Source organism: Pezoporus occidentalis, unplaced genomic scaffold, assembly GCF_034315485.1.
Source record: "Pezoporus occidentalis ecotype Australia unplaced genomic scaffold, CSIRO_AGI_Poc_V1 ctg253, whole genome shotgun sequence".
NCBI lineage: Eukaryota > Metazoa > Chordata > Aves > Psittaciformes > Psittacidae > Pezoporus > Pezoporus occidentalis.
The window spans coordinates 315828-337040 of record NW_026914426.1 but is presented as its reverse complement, the minus strand read 5'-3'; the positions used below and the strand labels follow the sequence as shown (position 1 = coordinate 337040).

At 42.7% G+C, this 21213-nt stretch overlaps 1 protein-coding gene across 4 annotated transcripts in view; it reads left to right on the top strand.

Moving 5' to 3' along the window:
* Window positions 1-21213, top strand: part of VPS53 (VPS53 subunit of GARP complex) — a 67338-nt gene that overhangs the window by 3974 nt on the left and 42151 nt on the right. For 3 of the 4 annotated variants that reach the window (XM_062623461.1, XM_062623459.1, XM_062623458.1), the window contains exons 3-7: window positions 152-201; window positions 972-1038; window positions 15634-15720; window positions 15999-16114; window positions 17245-17364. In XM_062623461.1, coding sequence (XP_062479445.1) covers window positions 152-201; window positions 972-1038; window positions 15634-15720; window positions 15999-16114; window positions 17245-17364 — 440 coding nt within the window. Of the gene's footprint in view, window positions 1-151; window positions 202-971; window positions 1039-6958; window positions 7177-15633; window positions 15721-15998; window positions 16115-17244; window positions 17365-21213 lie in introns of all 4 variants that reach the window. The other variant, XM_062623460.1, reaches the window with a different exon arrangement.

Genomic DNA, 21213 nt, shown 5'->3' with positions numbered 1-21213 from the left:
CGTGTGTCTCAGTGCCTCCATCTGTACAACAAAGTAATTGCTCTTCTCTTTGTAAAGTGCCACTCATGAGAAAGCATGACGTGTCACAGCTGATCTGTATCACAGTAAAAGGTTCCCCGTTTCACTTCTCTCTTTTTTTTCCTTCTTGTAGTCTTTGGCAAACATTGATGAAGTTGTGAACAAAATCAGGTTGAAAATAAGGTAAATGTTTCTCCGTTTCATTGCAGCTCAGGTGCTGAGTTGTCACTGAGGCTTCATAAGTACAACCCTTGCACTGGAGCTGGGAGGAATTAATTTGCTTGAGAGACACAAATAGGATCAGCCTCAAAATGTAATAGTGGGACAGAGACATTTATTATAACATTTTATATTTTGCCTCTATTGTGTAATACCCTTCAGGTTATTTTAGCTCATGGGTTGCAAAGTAGAGCTTTGAAAAACAATGAATTAAAAATCAACAAGTACCAAATTTTAGTACAGTTTAAAGGCTAATGGAACAAACTACCCAGAAGACTCATTTGCTCAGAATTTGTTTGTGAGATCAAACTAGCAATTGTAAAAACTTTCATTATGTATTACTTGTCCTGTAAGTACAAGATAAATGTAAGTATGCAGGAAATACTTATGTTTTCTGTGCAGTTTGGCATTGCCAACTTGAAGTGATTGAGACAGCACTGTAATATGGGGAAAGCTGAAATGAAAACTGACGAGAGGACTCACAGTATTGCTTAAAGGATGAGAAATGCAAGAAGCTCTGATTAAATTAGGAAATGGATTCTTATTTTTATAACAGTAATTTTAAAATCTGTAAGATAGTGATGTCCTATGGGGGTGGGGAGGGGAAGTGAGTTTAGCATTGGTAGCATCAGCTTTTTTTTGTTAAATCAGTTCTGTAGCTCTTAAGGTTCCCACAATTGTCGGGGTCAGGCACACAGAGAATGAGTTTGACATGATAGATTCTTTTTTTCCAGGAGGTTGGATGACAACATTCGAACTGTAGTGAGAGGACAGACCAACGTTGGACAGGATGGCAGGCAGGTACGTGCATCTCATCTCTGGTATGCCAGGGATTCTCATCTTGTGATGCTGAATTGAGGAATGGTGCTGGCAGGCAAAAACCCACTCTCGTTGTTGGGGAGGCGTTTCTGCTGTCTCCTACACTGACTGTGAGCTGCTCACCGAACAACTGTTCTAACCTGCTTTTTGATCACCCTCCCAAGAGAGGAGAAATTGATTTAAAAATATCAAAAGCAAAAGCAGGAGGTTTGCAGTTATGGCACTCTGAAGCTAAAGATAAAATGATCAGGCTTAAGTAGGTACAAGTACATTTTGCTACTGCGTAAGGATCAATAAAAGGCTGTTTAGCTTTTTAACTAGGCTGTTTCCTGAGTTGGTAGTGACTAAGCCTGATTACTGTCTGCCAGTTCATCTCGCATGTCCTCTTCAGCTTTTCACTGTCTTTTGCTTGACAGATGTGTTTGCTTGGAGTAAAGTAGTGAATAGCACCCCCATGACTGCAGTGTTTGTTAATGCTGAGCCTGGACCACATGTTATTTGATCTTGAGTTATCATCCAGTGTGGCTGTTTTTCCTGTCTGTTCTGGTTTAGACCAGGAACATTAATGCCTTGAGTCGTCATCATGATGCCTTCTTCAGTGTCAACACTGACTCACCTTTCTAATACCAGATTTAAGACTAGTTTACTGGCATGGGGTAGTCAGGCCCTCACCAGCATGGCTGGCTGTGTTTTCCACTTCTTGCTGCAGTAACAATTGGTGTATTTCTATTCTACCTCTGCTAGAGTTGTGACCTTTTGTAAATTATGAATTATTATGAATTATTTAACTTTTCTATGCTTTCTTATTGCTTTTGGAAAAAAAAAAGGCAAGATGCATAGCTCTCCTGGCAAAACTAGTTTGATGGTTAAAAGGTTTCCTGAGTACTGCTGTTAAACTGTTGATGTGCTTGGGATGTGGCATACCTAGGAGTGATGCTGCCTGCAATTACTGTGCAGGAATTAGACAAGAAATCAAGTGGGGAAGCAATTACAGAAATTGAGGAGTGGTGCAAGTCTCAGAGTTTGTATATGATTGAAAGCTGGTGCTGTTGTAGCCTTTTGGGCTGTTCAAGGTGACAGTTTCAGAGAAGACAACAAAAAAGTGGGATTAAGAAGAGCTGTAGGTGAGAATTGTCCCAAGTGCCTCACGACTTGCAGGTCCAAAGGATGATCACGGTGAGAGATGAACAAAAGCAGTTCCACGGTCAGCTATGCTTGCAGGATAACAAAAGTGCCTCTGTGCTATGGAGATTCATCAAGCTTTGTTTAGAGCTTTGTCTTATGTCTGTGCTTTCTCACTCTTTAATCCCTTTGAAGATCTCCAAAGCATGTACAGACAGACTTGGACACTATCATGCTCTGAAGTACTGGGGAGGCAGATCTGTCTGTGCGGCCTTTCATTTAGTTTATTGTAAAGGAACCAATTAAACTCCTGTCGAAGTAAAAACTTTCAAATGTGTGTGTATGTGGCGTGTCTGTGCAGGGCATCTTTCAAGTGGCCTGGAGCTGCAGTTAATCACAAATACTCCTGTATTTAACTGTGAATTTTCTCTTTTTCCTTCACTTTGCTGCCTTGCAAGGTAGAAGCAGACTTTAAGACAGGTGCCAGAGCTTACAGTTGCATGTGCTAAGGCCAGACAGTCTCCCAGGAGCATAACAGTTGTTTCTTACTTTAAGAGATCCCAACAAATACTAAAACTGTTCAAATATTGAAAGTGTTAGTTTCAATCTGAAATGGTGAGGGCATTTCTGTGTTTCTAATCCAAGTCTACCATCTCACGCTTGTATGTGCATTCCATATGTCAGTTGCTGGAACCAGACTGTTACAGTGGCTAGACCTTGAAATTTAAAGCAGTAAAGGAGCATCAGCAAGCTTTGCATCTTATCTGGTGGGAGGAACCTGCAGCAGAGGAGGTCATCTTACAGTGCTGCGTAATGCTTGAATTGCATTTCAGTTTGATACGGAGTTTTGTATTTGTCTCCCCAGAATCAGACAGAGGAAGCCTAGAACAAACATTTGCTGTTCCTCTCACCCTCTGCACTACTTTCTCTGAGTTAGTGTATCCCATGTGCTAGCTGGGGGGAGTGAGCAGCCTTTTTCACATGACTACCCTGTTGATAACCCAATTGTGGGAGTGAAAAACCCTTGCTTCTCCGCTTCAGCTGCCTGTTCCTGTGCTGAAGAATGCCTTTGTTTCACCAGCATATTCTCAGTGGTACCAAGGACACCTAGAAATGTTAATTTTTGTATAGAGAAATAGGCCTGGCTTCTCCCACTTGCAGAGGAAGGCTTTCATTTTCCAGTGTACAGTAAGAAACTGATTTGAAACAACTGAAAGCAACATGCCTCTAAGACCAGTCAGTGCTCTGCTAGGAAGGGAGTCAGTGCTACTGAAAGGGTTTTTTTTTCCTTATTTACCTTTTTTGGTAATAGTTTGTAGTTTGGTCCCACAATAAAATTAGGTTCTTGCTTCTCTGATCTTATTAAATTTATATGAAATTTGTATCCTTCAGACTACTATTACCTGGCACAATTTGATTGATGCATATACGTGGATAGATACCATCATCCTGTGAACCCCTCCCCTGTGAAGCCCAGGATGGAGATGATTGTTGCATTTTATCATAGTAACCACAACTGCAAACCACCCTTGATTAATAACCCCATCTGCAAAACATCTGCAGACTACCATTGATTAATAAACAGCTAGCAACCAGCTTTTGCAATAGGTTTGAAACAAAGCTTTAACCCCAGCCACAGCAAAAGGGTTAAGCTTCAGATACCTTTTCCTATTCGTAACACTTTCCTGCTATAAGAGGTGTCTATAGCCTGCAGTGCACAATAATTGCAGCAGACTTGCTTTTGAAAAAGCCGCTCCTTTCTTTTGACTGACTGACACACTGAGACTCGAGAGGAACGAATCAATCCATCGTGTCCTTGAAAGTGTGTGCTGTAAACAAAATACATATGAACGCTGATGTTGTAGCTGCTTGAATTTTGGTGAGGGCTCAGAATCTTGTGCATTTATTGCAAGATTGGGGCTGGAAGGTGTTTTGCAAAAGCCTCTTTCCTTCAGTCATAACCTGTCCTAACAATTCATGATACAGACTGATCAGCGTTTGCCAGAATTGCCTGACTGCGTGGTATCTGAGCTGGAGGAGCTGTTCTTGTCTGGCGAGTAAATAACAGTTTGAATAAACATCCTTTCAATCTCTGACTTCCTTCCAAAGGAAACATAAGCTGCAGATGCAGTGGTAGAAGAAAAAAAGTTCTTGTTTAAGTCAAAGCAAGCCAGGAGGGGGTTCCCTGCTGAGGCCTGGCGCTCTGTTGTCTGTGTTAGCTGTTCCCTGCCTGCCTCAGGTTTGAGTGGGGGGGCAGAGCTGCACACACAGGGGGCTGCCATCTCTGCTGCCCTTGCAGGCAAAGGGGTCACTGTGTGCCCAGAAGCTAGCTTTGACTTTCTTGTCTCTTGTCAGCCTTAACTGTTCACCCTGAGGTTGGAACCAGGCAGGTTCTTAGAAGACACACCAAGGGTATTTAGTCTTTGACACTTGCTTTCTCTTTGGGGAAGGGCTCATTTCCTAACTGAGCCCAGTCAAGCAGCTTTTCCCTCTTGTGCAGAAGAGCGGTGCTTTAGTGAGCTTTGTTGGGAGCTGCACCATCGCGGCCGTCCAGGAGAGGGGAGCCCAGTCTTGGTTTTGAGACCAGGATAATTTTTTCTGATAACTGATGGTGAGGGAGTGCTGCCAATGGAGATGTCTGAATAGTGATGCATGTTATTCTCCCAGTTACAGCAGTCTGAATCCCAGCTGGACCCAGTGGGAATATGTAGTATGCAGCTATGGAAATGTGCTCTCTATGCTCCTTAAAGACAGCAGGTTCAAAATCCTAATTGCAGATCCAGCCACTGTATTTGCTGTGATCCAAGTCTCCTGTCCATCTGGCTAGTAGCGTGGCAGCACTGGGGATAACACTTCCTTGCTCCACCTGGGTGTTGAGATGATTGAGCAGGTCTTCAAGGTAAATTGTAGGTGTGAGAAGGATGGAAAAGTAGGGTTTCCTTTACAGTCAGTCCTTAACTTTTAAACTGTTTCCCAAATAGTCTTGATCACATACACATGTTCGTATAAAATAGTATCTAGGTGTCTGAAAAAGTAGATTCTAAATCTAAAAATAAAGTCATTCAAATGGATGTGGCCCCAAAAGAGTTATTTAAGCAGCTCTAAAGGCAGGAATGCTCCTTCTCCACAAAGCCTAATGTTTCCCAGTTCAAAGCATCTGCCTTTTTGAAATTTTGCCCTAGAATTTCCTCCAACTGCAGAAGCCTTAAAATAGTCTGGCTCGTTTGGCTTCCCCTTCCTGGTGCAGTATTTCAGTGGAATCTGTAGACAATACCATGAACCTCAGAAATTGTCTCACTAATGATCCTTTTATGGGAGGAAACAACAGTCGTGGGTGGAACATTCCTCAGCAGGGCGTAACGTAATTTTCCTTGGGACTCCCAGACTTGGGCTATTTCGGATGCTTTGGGAGAGGCTGGGAATGCAGGAGCTGCTGTGCTTCAGTGGTAACAATACACAGTTCAGGCTGTGCCTGCAGTTTCTGGGGAGTAAGTGCTATCTGATTTTTCCCCTCTGTAGCGTTTTTCTCAGAGCTGCTGCTGAACTGAGTCTGGGCTGACCTTGCTGCAGGCTGCAGTCCACTTATGGCATGATTTCCTCTCTGCCCCGGGGTGGAGAATAAAAAGTTCCCATAGATTTCTTTCCACTGAGCATTTAACACACTCCGCATGGTTTTATTTGTCACTCCTCAGTTGCGTTTGTTGCTAAAGCTTCTGCATCAACTGGCTGTAATTTTTTTGACAGTTGCTGACATGTCTTTACTGGTTGGTTGGCTGAAGCTGCTTCACTGATCACAGGATCATTTGTCCTTGTAATAAAGTAGCCTCTGCCTTTGCAGTCAAGTTTAACCCTTGACAGTATTAATGCAACCAGGATGGGGGTGCCCGGGTCAGTAAAGCTGAGGCAGCTTCATATGAAATCCATTTCAGAAGGAATTGAGAATTCCAGAAGAATCCCAAGATCCTTAATGGATTTATGGCTTTACAGCTTGAATCTTAAAAAAAAAAATAAATACGTTCTCTCTGCTCCATTTCTCCATTCCTGCCCTGTAGGAAATAATAAAGTAATAAAAAATAAAAAAGTAATAAATGTAAAAGTGAAGCAATAATAAATAAAGTGATAAACACATAAAGTAAATGACAGAAATTAAAAGAGTAAAGGCTGTGTTTTAAAGAAAAGCTTGGTTTATTGCTTAGTATCTCCTATTGTATGCAGGTCTGGCTCAATTAGTGCTAGAACAAAGTTAAGCGTTAACTGGAAGAGAAAATGGATTTGTTCTGGGCTGGGAAGAGCCTTGCATGTTTCTCATGGCTGAAGATGCTGGTTGGTAACTTGGATTGCTTTGGTTGGCTCCTCCTTCTTTGCTTTGCTCCGTGAGAACAGTAGTATTTTTATTTCACAACTACAGCAGTACAAGCAGAGAGATGGCAGCTGCCGTGGTTAAAGAGTACAGATATATTCTTGCTGTCCAGCCTGAGCCCAGCGCAGCAGCAGACAGTTCAATTAGCCATCCCATCCTCTGGAAACCAATGTTGTCCTTCTGGTGGCATGTGAAAATAAGCATCTCAGCTCTGCAGCTGTGGGGAGGCTCAGACTGCCTGCCCTGCCCTGTGTGTGCTGCCCTGTCTGGCAGTGGTTAAGCCTCTGGAAGGAGGAGGATGTGTCTGGCATAGAAAAATGCCCACAGGTTATTGGGTTTGACAGGTTATTCATAGATGGAAGTATGTGAAATACATTTTTGTTGGGTTGTTTTTTTTTTTTTCCTTTAGCTAGAGATCAGGAAACACTTTGCAGAATCAATATAGGCAGGAAGAACAAAATGAAGATGGACAGTGAGTAGAAGGTGCTGCATGTGGCAGACAGCCATAGGGGTATGGTACTCCCATGCTGAAGGGCTCCTCGCTACTCAAGTGCCTGTGTAGCCAGTGGTGTCCTGAGCTTCAGGACAGCTGGAGAATGGTGTCACTGGAGCCAGCAGCTTGTCCTCTCCCCAGTGCTGTGAGTGCTGGGTTGCAGCAGTGTCAGCCTGGAAGGCAGGGAGGTGATTCTGTGCACTGTTTGCATAAGCATGCTTCATTTGCAGCACTGTTGCTTCAGCTTCTCTTCTTGCCTCCACCTGTTTGTGTGGAGGTGGCTTTTTGGATGCACGTTGCATTTCACACTAAACAAAGGTAGTCAGGGATTTCAGATCTGCTACTGCAGGCACTTTAATTTCATTTTTATTATTTATTTAAGTGCATGCTTGCTTCCAGGCATCATACTGCATTCTGCTTTCTTGGCTGCAGTGTCCAGGTTCGGCTCACAGGGTTAGGTGTTGATGTGCCTCTGCTGCTGGGACAGCACTGACTGCCTTTGCCTGAGCCTTAAAAGCATGAGGTAAATCACTGTAAGCTCTTAATAACTGGTTAAGCCTAAGTATATAAAATATCGATGGGCTTTCTTGTGTCACAATCCCTGATGTAGGCACCATCTTTCCATTATATTCATTCTCTCTTGCATTGCTAAGTTTTATTTGCAGGGGTTTTTTGATAAATGGCTCATTCTGAAATATGAGCTGACTAGTGTTAGTTTTCCATTTGTTTTAAGATGGTGAATGGATGAGGGTCAAATATTGTCTTAAGCTGTGTAATTTTATATATTTAAAGAAAAAAAAAGTTATGCTGCAGATTCTGTAAGACTCCAGTTGAGTGATTAAAGCCCCATAATATTCTTTTGTAACTAATGAATGATAAGTAGAAGTTGAGCTGCCAAAATAAATCAAAAGTAAGTTTCAGTCATCTCCCTAATGAATTATGACAGTTGGGCAATGTCCTTCCCATCAGGAGACATGGGGAGCTTTTTCTAGCCTAGAACATGTTTATTGAAAAGGGTTTCAGGTAAATGGCATGCAAAGAAGAAATAGTGCTTTTTTGTTATCATCCTGGCTACTGGCCATGCAAACTGGCATCTGCAGCTGTATGAAGAGGTCAGGCATAACTTTTGCTATCTGCTGCAAAGAGTGGTTCAAGGCAGAAGCAGGTCTGAGCTTGACCTTGCCTTGTGCTTCTGTATGGAAAGGTGGTGGGTGCGCTCTGTCACTGTTCTGCAGCCTGAGGCTGGAAACCAGGTTGTGTTTTGTGCTGGCAAGAGGCACACTTGCTTGCTGATGCCATTGAAGGCAGTGAAGCTGCAAAGTAAGACAGGGCTGTTCCACAGCCAGTGCTGTTTGATTTTGATGCCAGAAAAGCAAGAAGCCCAGCCTGAAAATAGAAATCCTGACAACAGGCAGGAGATTTTGGTTTAGTGTGGATCTTGGTTTTTTAACTTCCTTTCTCCTTTTTGTTGTTGTCTCGTATCTGCTGTGTATTAATGTTTATTCCAGCTGTGTTGCTTCAATGCTTATGGCAGATGGACTGTCAGCATTTCCACTTAGAAATCCCTACTTGTGGGGTTCATGGCATGGTTGTCTATTCCCCCCACCTGTATTTTGCCTCTTAGCTCTCAATCTGAACATGAAGTCATCTTGCGAAGTCTGATGCAACTCGAGTGGGTGCTAAACTTGCCCCCCATGGAAGTCAGGCATGTGTCTGATACAGCAAACATGACCGCAGTGCTGCCTGCAGGCAAATTAACTGGAATCCCTCAATCATTTACAGGCAAATTCAGTGTGCAGCACCCCGGATCAAACAAAACCAGGCAACTTGCTGGTGATCAGAGGAGCATGTGTGTGCCACTGCCTCAGCAGCGGGGGGCAGCCAGTTATTCCATGCTGAAGGAGAGGCCATAGAAGATGATGTGGGTCATGGGCACAGGGAGGTGCAGTCAGGGTGTGAACAGAAATGATGTGAAGGGCAGAGACTCACAGCTTTGAGCTTTGCTATTCTGAAATAATGAGGAGTGATAAAGGAAATAATAAGTGTCTGCCCAGAGGAGTTTTTCCTGTGTGATAATGGTGTTTAATGCATCGAGCTGGGTGTGGGGGAAGGCTGTTGCCCTTCACCTGCCAACCTACGTCTGTGTGATGAAGCTGTGGTAACCCACTGTGAGGTCTGTGATGAAGCTAAAGGCTTTGCTAGAGGATTGTGTAACTCACACCATGAACGTTTAAATGGCCACGTCATTCTGGTGCACATTAGCTGCATGACTGTAAAGCTACTCACCAGAGCAAGACCACTAAAACCATTGTTACTTACAGCACATTACCAGCTTTCTTCATGGTGCAGGCATCAGTGTGCAGGGCTGGGCAATGCAATTAAAACTGACAGCTCAGTGTTGGACTGGTACAGTATGGGAGTTAAGCTGAAAGGTTTTGAACAACACAACCTGGAAATCACCTCTTGCTTCACCCCCTGTGTCCATCGGTGTTTGTGCAGCTGCTCAGAACATGGGGTTTGACTTCTAAGCTCTATTTGGAGGAGTTAAGTGAAGGGGGAGTAGAAGCAATTTCAAGCTTGGTGAAGTGTTGGACATAACCTGCTTTGTTGATTTAAAGTGTCTTGTGCAGCCTTAGCGGTTAGGATTGAGCTGATGACACAAAACTGTCTTTTTCAGTGACAGCTGTAGTGGTTATGTAGTATTTGATCAACTCCTAAGGTAGAAATCTGCTAAAATCAAAACCAAGGGTGATGAGCCCTTCAGGTTTGTCTGCTCAGGGAAATAAGCTGGCACGGCTGTGGTGCTCTGACAGACAAGCCCTGAGCTTCGTCTGTGTGGGTTATCCCGAGCTGTAAAACTGCAGAGTTTTCTCCAAAATGGAATCAGACTGAGAATCAAAGCACATTTCCACCCCTTCTCAATCTGGAGGGGCTCATTTACCTGAGGTTTTAGTGGCAGAAATTGTTAGGCTGGTCACCGTGTGCAGGGTTTTCTTTGAAATCTCTGCAGCTGAGGCTCCTTGGAGCATTGGGGATGGGAACTTATTTTTAGTCATGGTCTAGATTTTCATTGATCTGGGTTGTAAGTGTGGCAGCAAATGAAAGAAGCATTAACGCTCTGTATTCAAGAGTGGGGACCCATCCAGGAACATGAAATTCCCAGCATCCTAACCACAGCCCAATTTGTAACATTAAAAATACATTTGGATGCTGTGAATTTGGCAGATGTGTCAAGTGTCTATAAAATACTTAGTAGAGGGCAGCTTTCTGATATGAGTAATAACATCCAATTGAAATACATATTGGCTAGGATCAAAGTTAGCACATTTCTAGCACAACACCAGTGAGCATATGGAAACCATCGAGGTATTTTAACAATTACTGAGGGGAATGGTGTTAATTCAGTTAGTCCCCAAGCTCAGACTTTCCCAAGAAAGCAAACTTCCTCTGAAAATTTGCTTTTTCCCCAGTTCAGCAACATTTTGTAGTCACACACGGGCCTCTCAGTTCCTGTTTGTGTATTTTGTAGTATTCCAGTAGTTGCTTTCACAAGGTTCCTGATAGGATGAATGAAGAGGTATTTAGAAGTCAACACACTCTCTACTCACTGTAGCTTGATGGGAGCAATGTGACAGCTCCGTGCCTAGGCCGTGCAGGGAAGGAGGATGCTTTGTGCATCTGCAGCAGCTGTGGGTGTTTGGAGATACTGGCTTGAATTCACTGAACTGGGTTGGTTTTTTTCCTTGAATATTGTTGCTAATGCTGCTTTTATGTGTGTTAATGCCAGTCTGGTACTGTAAGTCACTGGAACGTAACCTTCTGAATGATGCATTGCTTCAAAATCTAATGAATTAGATGTCCTCTTGTCTCACTTCGGGTTTTTTCTTTCCTCGTTTCGCTGCTTAGAAGATCTCATACGAAAAGGTGACACAAGTGATGATGTGCAGACTGACCTTAGAAGTTGTTTGGGATAATGCCAAGTAAAGCTGTTTTTGAGTCAGCCTTTTTCGTAGTGATTCATGGTTCAACTCTGCTCCCTGTTGTTTTATACTGGTGTGTTTGCACTCTTTTCCCGTTACATCTCAAGGTGAAGAAGGTTGGAGAGCTGTAACTGATTCATGTGCTGTGTTTTTCCATCCAGCTTTGGAGAGTTTGATGAAAAACTGTGTAGCTCAGTGTCTCCCCAGCTTACCTGGGGTCTGGCTGTGTTCTCTGGAGCTGGGTCTTCCAACTCTCGTATGTGGTTTCTGAGTCTTCTGTATTTCATCTCTGCTGTTAACGGAAGAGCAAGGGAACTTCCATTGTAAAAATACAGATTGGCTGAAAAATGGGGATGGTTAAAAAATACATGATTCTATGATTCGACATCCATGGTTTTAAACTGGAAGATCCTCGTGTGTTCCCTGCCAAGGATGGTGCTCTGGGTCACTGCTCTGCAGCTGCTGGGGCTGTGCCTTCTCAGGTGCTACACATGGAGCTGTGCATTGCCCCACAGAGACACCCCACCATTGCTGCTTCCTGCCTGCAGCCAGGATATGCTCATGAACCCACAGCTCCTGAAGCCTTCCGGGGCAGAAGATGGGACACACTACACCAGAGAAGGAGAAAAGTGATACAGAAGCCTGTCTTGTCTGGAGTGCTCTGTCTAGAGTGTCTTGCTCTGTTGCTGGTCCTGCCCTCTTTGCTAAATTTACTGTTGTGAGAGCAGCTGAGGTACCCCGGGGACAAGCATGATGGAAAGAGCCTCAGACACCACTGACCGATGGCTCTGCCTCTCTCCAGCAGTCAAGCCCTACCCGTGCCGTGTTTCTCAGCTGGTGCCTGGCGTTCAGGGACCTCAGAGGTTGCATAAAGTTTAATAAATAATGCTGGTGGGTTAATTGTAGCTTGCAGGCTCAGTTGTTGATTAGAGTCATACGGTGTTTTTCCAGTACATCACAACCTTAATTTCAACATCCTTGTTTCATATAACCACAACAGATTATCTATTTGGTCTCCTTCTTTATTTGTGGTCCTCTGCCCCTGAAATGAACTGCTATTGTAGAGAAGGAAACACAATAGCTTCACGTTTGCACATTTGGGGATGTGTACATTTACATGTTTCCCAGTTGTGCTGATGAGGAAACCAATAAATTAGTCATACAAGGTGAAGCCTGCCTCAAGTAATCTCACAGATGCAAGACTACTGCATGTAAACCAGTTACGCTGGAGTAAGAGCAGTTCCTGTTCTCTGGATACTGTTTTGGGTTTAGAATTTCTGTCCAAAATAAAACTGCTATTAATAAAACAAAACCACAAAAGCAGTAAGAAAATGCTGAGTGGTTGTGGTTTCCCTTCTCTTCTTTTGCAGGTAAAAGGATAATTGTTGGATATATCAATAAACTTCTGTATTACACCTTGAACAGTCAAACCTCTTTTCATGTCCCAGCTTCTTATCCCTTAATAATGAAAGCCATTTATCAACTGTGAGGTGTTTTCTCAGAACTGAAGTTTGTTTTTTGTTGGTTTTGCTTTTTGCTTTACTCTGTCTTTACGGTGACCAGGAAGGTGAAGGTTTTTCTCCACCATAGATTAGTTTGCTGAATTTCCTTCTTCTACATGCAATATTTTACTACCAGGTGCTACAGCCAAAAAGGTTTCATTGGTTTCTCTGAAAAGAACCATAAGAAAGTTTAATTGCAGGCTTTGTGCAAGAAGTAACACTTTTAATTTGGTTCTGAACTTCCCATCATCTCTGTGTGGGGACTCCGTACTTAATAGATTTTCATGCAGTGTTACTTTCAGCAGCTTTTACGGATGTTTGAAAAAATATTTTCATCTGTAAATGTAAATGATACAGAAAACCAAGCATGTTGATGAATTACTGTTGTTCTGACCCAAATAAGGAATATGCAGATCTATTTTAGGAGAGCAGCTAAAGATTTATGTCTTAATGGCAAAGCAAATACTTGGAAGCAAGTTTTAGAAAGGAAACGAGTGTTTATGAGCAGTTCTGTTTCACTGAAGTCTGTGAAGTTTCCTGAGGACTTCTGTCTGTGATGTTTTTTCGTGGACAGTTATGGAAATGTCTTGCCCCTCTCTAAGAGATGCGATACAGAACTTGAACAGAATGGCAGGGGCTGTTGGGTCTCTCCCTGCATCCCACCCATGTTGTTTTTCACAGCAGTAGGAAACCGCAGTTCTTTAATTCATCAGATGGGGGCAGAGCATGTTGTCTTGCTTGTGGTTTTCCAGAGTTTATAAGGAGGTAAAAGCCACAACTACCTGAAGATAAATTATGGACAGTAATGTTGGAAAAGATTCCTATATTCATAGTAGATGATATTCTGTCTCATGAGGAAAACAGATAAGACCATTATCCCTTTGTGGATAGGGATTTCAACATAAAACCTGTAAGACCTCAGGTGGAATTTCTCACTCATGGTATTGTTTACTCTGAACTTGGTTGCTGAAGGCTGTCAAGAACAAATGGCTTTGAGCTGTGTACTGATGCTTAAAGTAGCAACTCAAATACTCTCTTCTTGGAGAGCAGGTTAGAGATGCCACCCCAAGGAAAGGATTGCGGTGGATGGCTGAAGGTCTTTAGTTTGCCTTGGCAGTCATGCTAAGGAGAGCTGCTATGGCTATTGTCTGAGCCTGCATCTGAGAAATTATCCCTAGGAGGGGGGAATGGGATCAGAGATGTGTCTTAAGTGTATTGCTAATTGGAAATATGGGGTAGTCCTGCTGCATATCTACATGGCTCTGCTGTGCTGCATGAGTGTAGGACCTCCACAGTCTCCTTATAGCTGATCCTCCGTACCTTGCTCCCAGTAGTTCTGCATGTGTGAGATCCTAACAAATACCAGTCCCTGCAAGTTGGTTTGAAATAATCCAAAGTTTGAGTAAGTTCTGTGAGAATGCCTTGGCTTTGGATGTGAAGGAGGATAGCATCTGGTTTTGGAGAATCTTTTTAATTGGCAGGATAAATCCTCATCTCTTCTTCTGGAGAGTTCAGCAGCTCTGCCTTCTCTAGGATCATGCAGAGAAATTAGCATTTAACATCAGTGCTGAAGCAAAGGGAAACAGCGCTTGGCTTCTGTGAGGTGTTTCAGGTTGACTTCTTTTAATATATATATATATATACACATATACACATACATATATACACATAGACCTATCCACATCTCAGAATATGCAGGATAGTTGCTGCTTGCTTAATAGCTCACTTGGGTAATGTGCTGCAGCTGTGGTCTGGGACTGAGTACGGAGACTATAGTTAACTATGTTGAAAGGAGCATTCTTTAGTTCTTTGGTTTGCACTTAATCCGCATGCCTTTAAATGGAAGAGAAAACTTTATCCTAAAAGGTAGCTAGACTGGAGCCAAATGAGAGGGTAGGTGGTAGTGTCCATTTCTGATTTAGTTGTCCCTGCAGCATGCTTGTGTGTTCACTTCCCTTAGTGAACATGCTATATGATAGTTGTGTGACACTAACAGATAAAGTGTTAACTTTCACATGATTCAGAAGATATTTTGGAGGAGACTAGGAGACTTCCCCCCCCCCCCCGAAAATGAGTTATAAAGCATTTCCAACTTTTATACTTTTATTATAACGCAGCTATGTTCCAGCAAAAACTCCTGGCAGATAGTTTGCTCATACATTTCCAAATGAAGATGTGTTAAATTTATTTGCTGAAGGAGCTTGTAGCTTGTGCTGTAACCTTGGTCATGGGACTGGATATAAAAACAGAGGGATAGAAGCCCACTGAACAGCGGGAAACAAAGTGGAGCTGGAGCTGGAAATGTTATCAGAGTGGGAAGGCAAAATGTGTTGAATTACTTCAGAAGTCAGATTTTGGACATGTGATTGCGGACATGTGGCTTCACTCTCTGAATCCACGTGTAGTTCACACTGGTTGTGTGAGGTCAGGATGCACCGTGGTTGTATAAAGGGGACCACGTGCCCCAAGAAGCTGGCAGTAAAACAGCACAAAACGCCAAGGCCAGGTCCATTTCCCATGCTCAACCCTCTTTACCCACTAATCCTGTGCCCACTCTTCTGTGGCTAAAAAGAGCTGTTCCTCTTGCAGGTGGGTGGGAGGCTTGAGCTGTCCACCCCAAAAGAATCAGCAAAATATGTTGTTTTTTAACAGGATAATACCCTACTGATTCAGTGAGGGGTTTAGGCAGGCCCTCACTGTTCTGTGTGTAATGTGTATTTTTTATTTAGAGCTAATGAACATGGTTTGTGTAGGTTTCATTTTCCTGCTGTAAATACTTATTGAGTACGTTCTACATTTTACCACACTTCGTGCATCGAAATTTATTGCAGTAACCTTAAACCTATTCACAGTTCTTATTAGAGAGGTGATTTCCTAGAATTTCTCATTTAGATTTTGCCAGAGCATTATTATAAAATGGATACTGAAGCGCTGGTCCACTCAGGTGAAATATCCCAACATGGTACATTGATTTTTGATGTGCTGACAATGTTTTCTTTGTAAGAAAACAGCTTCCCTCCACTGCTCCAGCCCAGGGGCTGTAGGGAGCAGTTGTGTATTTCTTAGAAGGTGAAAACTGAATGTAGTTTTCTTTCCACTCTAACCTTGTTTCTTTTCCAGGCCCTGGAAGAAGCCCAAAAAGCCATTCAGCAGCTCTTTGGGAAAATTAAGGATATTAAAGACAAAGCTGAAAAATCTGAACAAATGGTGAGCAGTAGTTTCTTTCTAACCTTTGAAAGGGAGCAGAGCACTGACTTTTACTTCCAGTTCTCCTTAAGGAGGGAACATTTTTGTCCCTGGCCCTTGGGACTGGGTGATAATTTGCTGTGAGGCATGTGTTGAACCTCTACCCTTGTTTGTCTGTTAGCAGGGTTGTAGAGCTAATGTGCCTGTAGTCCTGAAAAGAGGAGAGGGTGCTTCTTATGTCCTTAAAATTTTGTTGCTGTGGCTTGATACTTCACCAGACTCATTTTTTTATGCACTAGGTTAAAGAAATCACACGGGACATCAAGCAGTTAGATCATGCCAAGCGTCATCTGACCACCTCCATCACCACCCTCAACCACCTGCACATGCTGGCAGGGGGTGTGGATTCACTGGAGTAAGTATGTGAATTTTTAGTGGTACTTTGATGCCACTGCTGAGTTCTTAAGTTTGGTGCAGTGCTCTAAATAGGTCTGTAACAGCTGCTTGTTTTTCTGGAGGGAAGTTTGCTTAATAGGTTGCAGTCTTGATTTTTGCTGGCAGATCCTTTCTGTGTTGCTCTGAGTGACCTGCAAGCTGTGTTGCTGTATTTAATGGTTTGCAGCATCGATTGCTTGAATTGCTGTGTTGATCCTGGGTGATAAGGAATGAGCCTGGCTTCATTAAAGAGTAAGTCTGTGCAGTTAGATATCCTCATCAGGGATATGCTGTTCAGGGATCTGGGGGCATTTTTATCAGTTTTATGTCTTACACTGGAATGAATTCTTTTTCAGGAAGGTCTACTTTAGTTCTGAGAATGAGTTTAAAGAAGCCTTACAGCTTGTACTCTGTATGAAGGGGGTTAGATGTTTCTGATAGTCCTCTGTGGGTTTTTTTAATGTGCTTGAGGAGCCCACAGGCTGGGGACATTCAGTCCTTCACATGTTGCATCTCTGAAGTTGGGAGACCCAGGCACAGCCTGTGCTTAGATTGTAGCAAATGAGCCCTGGGTTCTTAAGTGTTCAGAATACAGTTTTACTGAGGCTACTGGCTCCAGTGGAATCATCTTAAAGGATGAAATACAAATAAATAAATTTTTTTGTCATTTCCCTGTGAAAGTTATTAACAGAAAAGTCAAGGTTAACAGCTTTTCAGCATAATGATCTCCTCCCTGTGAAGCTTTAGCTCACACTTTCTGTCTGGTGATGAATGGCTTAACTCAGGTCATTACAGTGAAATAACATTTACTGTCTCCGGACCCATACTGGGAAGCGGATGCATTCAGGAGTTTACATGTTCTTTGCCAAGCCTTGCTTTTGACATTTATGTTTTTGAGGCACTGCTAGATGTGTGCTGGATTGGTTTATTTTAGTATCGGTTAAGTGAAATTTTAATGCTGCGTTGGAATGTTAATGAAGAGTTGTGTATTTTAGAAGGAGAAATGTCAGTAGGGACTGGCATGACCCAGTGGGGATGAGGTAACCTATGGAATTACCACCCAGGATTTTCATCAGATCTGCCTTTGTAAATCTTTAATTTCCTCTACAGGGCTATGACCAGGAGAAGACAATATGGGGAAGTTGCCAACCTTCTCCAGGGTGTTGTGAATGTGTTAGAGCATTTCAACAAATACATGGGGATTCCTCAGATTCGACAGCTTTCTGAAAGGTAAAATGGTCAAACCCTGAGCACTTGCATGCCTGCTGGGAAGGGAGGTTAGAAAATGCATTAGGCAGAATCAGTGTGTCAGGGATGTAAAGTCTGGACATGGTCCTTAGAGTTTCTTTCAAGCCAAAGCAGATAGGTTAAAATGGGACACAATTTGCTCAACTCTTGAGCAGCCTATTCTGTTAATACTCTTCTGTTAAATAACAGTAATTAGTACAGATATAATTAATGACAGTTCTGTGTTTCTCATTGACTGGCTTTTAACTTACTGGAGTAATCTGTGGGAGTGCAAATTGATTTAGGTGACCTTTATGTGCAGGTGTTTGAACCCTGAGGTGACGCTTTCTCCTGCTTTCTTGACCTCAGTGATACAATTGAGCAGCCTGGCATGAAGCAGAAATATATACATTAACATCGTGGTGCGTGGGATCCCTTTCTGCCCAGACATGTGCCTTACTGCTGTCAAATTGCTGTTAAGATACACCTTTGCCCAAGGCTTTAGGCAGGCAGGATTTCTTTTTGTGCGTTGTCAAAACTCAGTTATTCTGAGCACCTTGAGTTTCTTCTGCCAAAACCTGCTCCCATTGCCCAGTTCTGTTGAGATTTGAGGCTTATAGCAAATCCTCCCAAAATTGCATGCAGTACACCTTGGCTGCTGAGTTTATGTAGTCTTGATTTTCTAATGTGCAGTCACACATTTAAATTTGGTGAGTTTTGATGGAGCTTCAGCAGCAAATGCCCACAGTTTCTCAGCAGTAGCCTGATCTCTGAGGGTCTTGGCTTCACTGGGAGGTGACAGATGGGTGTCAAGGGAATGAGGTCCTCTCTGTTCTAGGGGCCATTGCTGTCCCTGGCCAAAACCTACTCTGCCTGCTTTACAGCAGGCTTTACTTCTCTTAGATTACACACACAATGTTTGCTTAACAGCCTGTAGTAGTGCTGAGCATAGCTCAGAGGTGAAAATAGCCTTTTAACATTAGGGATGAACTTTCTTAATGATACAGCCATACCTGAGATCGTGTGAGAGTTGCAAATGTATCACCACCATCCTCCTGATGCCTGAGGTGACTTTGCTCATTACAGAGGTACTTGAAGGAGCCTTCCAGGCACATTAATTAATGTTTTTGGTAACTCCTCTTGCTAAGACTGCAGCTGGCTGCCTGTGCTGTTCAGTGATGGAAACGGTGGTTGAATGATTTGTTTGTAATGTTTTCATCTGTTGGCCTTTCTTTATGGTATAGACAACTCTTCCAGAAACCCCAGATGGAATCCGTGAGATGGAGCAACAGAAAAATTCACCCTAAGTCTAGAGAGAGAGAGATGGGGCCTTGTTTTAACAAAGCATTTGGCCATAAGCGTTTGCTTAAATGAACATGAACATCAAGGAAATATAAACATATGTCAGGGCTTTCCTGAATTTAGGCTGTTGTCTATTCTAGCCTCATGCTCAGAAAGATAACTTGCTTCATTTTCTTCGTGTGGTAATACCCTTGGGCAGAAACCTGCTGTCATTGGCCATTTTAAGGCCAAATCTGATTTAAGCCCCAGTCCAGAATTTTGGCTGGTTTTCTGATGGATGATTATTTAATACTTTTGTAGCTGCCGATAATTAGAGCAAACAATTCAGGCTGCTGCTAAAAGGCACAGTGGTTTCGAGTCACGCCAGAGAGACTGGCAAGGACACTGGGAGAAACTTCTTTTGTTTTATTCTCCCTTCAAGATAAGGATCTGAAAAGCTGAAGAAAGTCTGTTGCTCCTATTTTTAGAATTGCCTCGGCAGGGTTTTCCTTCCAGTGTTTACACAGGGAGAGTTGCACCATCTGGTAGCGATAGAAGCGGCTGCTTGTGGGGTGAAAGAAGAGCTGCACCCAGGGTGTTGCTGGGTTCTCTTTACTGCTTTGACATCCAGGCAGCAAATTACTACAGGGAGGTCTATGGCACAGTAATATCTGCTTTGGAGTTTGACTACACGTGTATGTATTAGGGCCCAATTTGGAGTTGAGTTTTCACTCTCTTTGCTTGGGAAATACATTCGTGGTTCATGAAACATCAAAGGAAGTTTGCCTGGCTTCTTGCAGGGCTGTTTTTAGACTGTGAAATTGCTGGGGTTTGATATCTCATGAATTTGGTTTAATGGTACAAATGAAGCCTCTGAGATGTTTGTGAAGGCAAGAAATGCGTTAGTAGATGTTGGCACAGACTTGTGACAGTAACCAAAGTGTATTATATACAATAAGTCTATTATATACACTGTGAAATGAGCAGAGTCTGTTGCTTTCTTTAATAAAAGAGCCTCTCTTTCTTGTCATGAATGCAGTGAAGCCAAATATGAATGGGAAACCATGGCTGCTCCAGGGGTGTTGGATGTGCTCTTTGTCATAGGGTATTCAATTGAGGTTCCTGCTTCTTGATGCTGTGAAAACTAATGATGTATTTTTAATGTTGTTTTTCACCTGTTTTGTCCCTTTGAAAATAACCAAACAAACTCCCTCTTTAAGTATTAATTGGAAACCTGGACTGAAGTCTCAGAGCCAACAAGAAGTTGGCTTCTTGTGGTGATTCTGTTGATTTAAAAGCGGCACAATTCATAGCCAAATGTAAATATTTTCCTAATCATGTTCTTAAACCAACTTCTTATAGGGTACATTGGAAGTTGTTTGTTGTAGTAAATAGGAATATTTTGTTTTCTGTCAATCCTCTTCTGTTTTCCGTCTCTGGAGGGAGTGTATAATTAGCAGTTACAAACCCACCCATGAGAGTGGTTGAGAAAGCCTAGCAGATAGTGGAAAAAAGCCTGGAAAGTATTTAGGAGAAAGATGATTATAAGTTTGCCCCAGAAAACAGGCTGGCTCAGCCTCTTTTTATCTCACCAAGCTGCCAGGCCTAGTTTAAGATTTCTGGTAGCTTTGGCTAAAGGAGTTGTGGTTTCTAGTAATTTAATGTCATTTGAAACATAACAGTGGGTTTTCTTGTTTTTGTTTTTTTAAAGGCGGGGAAATGGGGGAACAAAAGCCACTAATAAAAAAACAAAAGTCAGAGAAACAGAAATCACTAACACTCGGGTAACCAGAGGTTTTGGCACATGCAGGCAACCCCAGGAAAAGGCAATTCCCTGCTGCGACAAACCAGGATTGTTGCTGCCATACCCCTGCATGCTGCCAGGGGGAATCTAGTCAGGAAAAATATTCTAGGAAGAGATCCTAAATCTGTTATCAGCTGAGAGCTGCTGGGGTTGCTTTAGTAGGCAGTTCCCTTCCTGCAAGGGGTTAAACACACACACTTTTCTGCACTTGTGCAGAAATGGCCCTTCAGCGGTGAATGCGAGTGAAGCCGGTCATGGGGTAGGGGCTTTTATCACTGCAGTTTCCATTGCATGAAGATTATTCTGAGTTACCGAAAGCATTACAGCTTTACATGGGGAGTAATAATCCATAGTGGCTGAAGCAAGTGTTCTCTACCTAAAGCAATCGATCTGGAGAGAAATGGCATAAAGGTTTTCATGTTTCTGGGTGCCTGCTCATGGGGAAAAAATAATCATGTGTGCCTCTGTATGTGTGCTTGTGTGAAGAGGGATAGTTACTGGGAGGGCAGTCCCTGTCATTGCTCACACATACCTAAACCTTTGGCAACTTCAGGGTCTATTCTATCCCCATTTTACAAAATATGAAGGAAAAAAAACCCTAAAACTCATTTTCCCTCTTTGAGATTTTTAAGCCAGACAAAAATATGTATCTTCAACATCCCAGTTCAAGGCATTCCTGCAAGTTTCTTAATTTAGGGAGATGAGAATCCCTGTTAAGACTATCCTTAAGTACTTTCCTGAATCGCAGCCTAAAACAACAAAGCCCA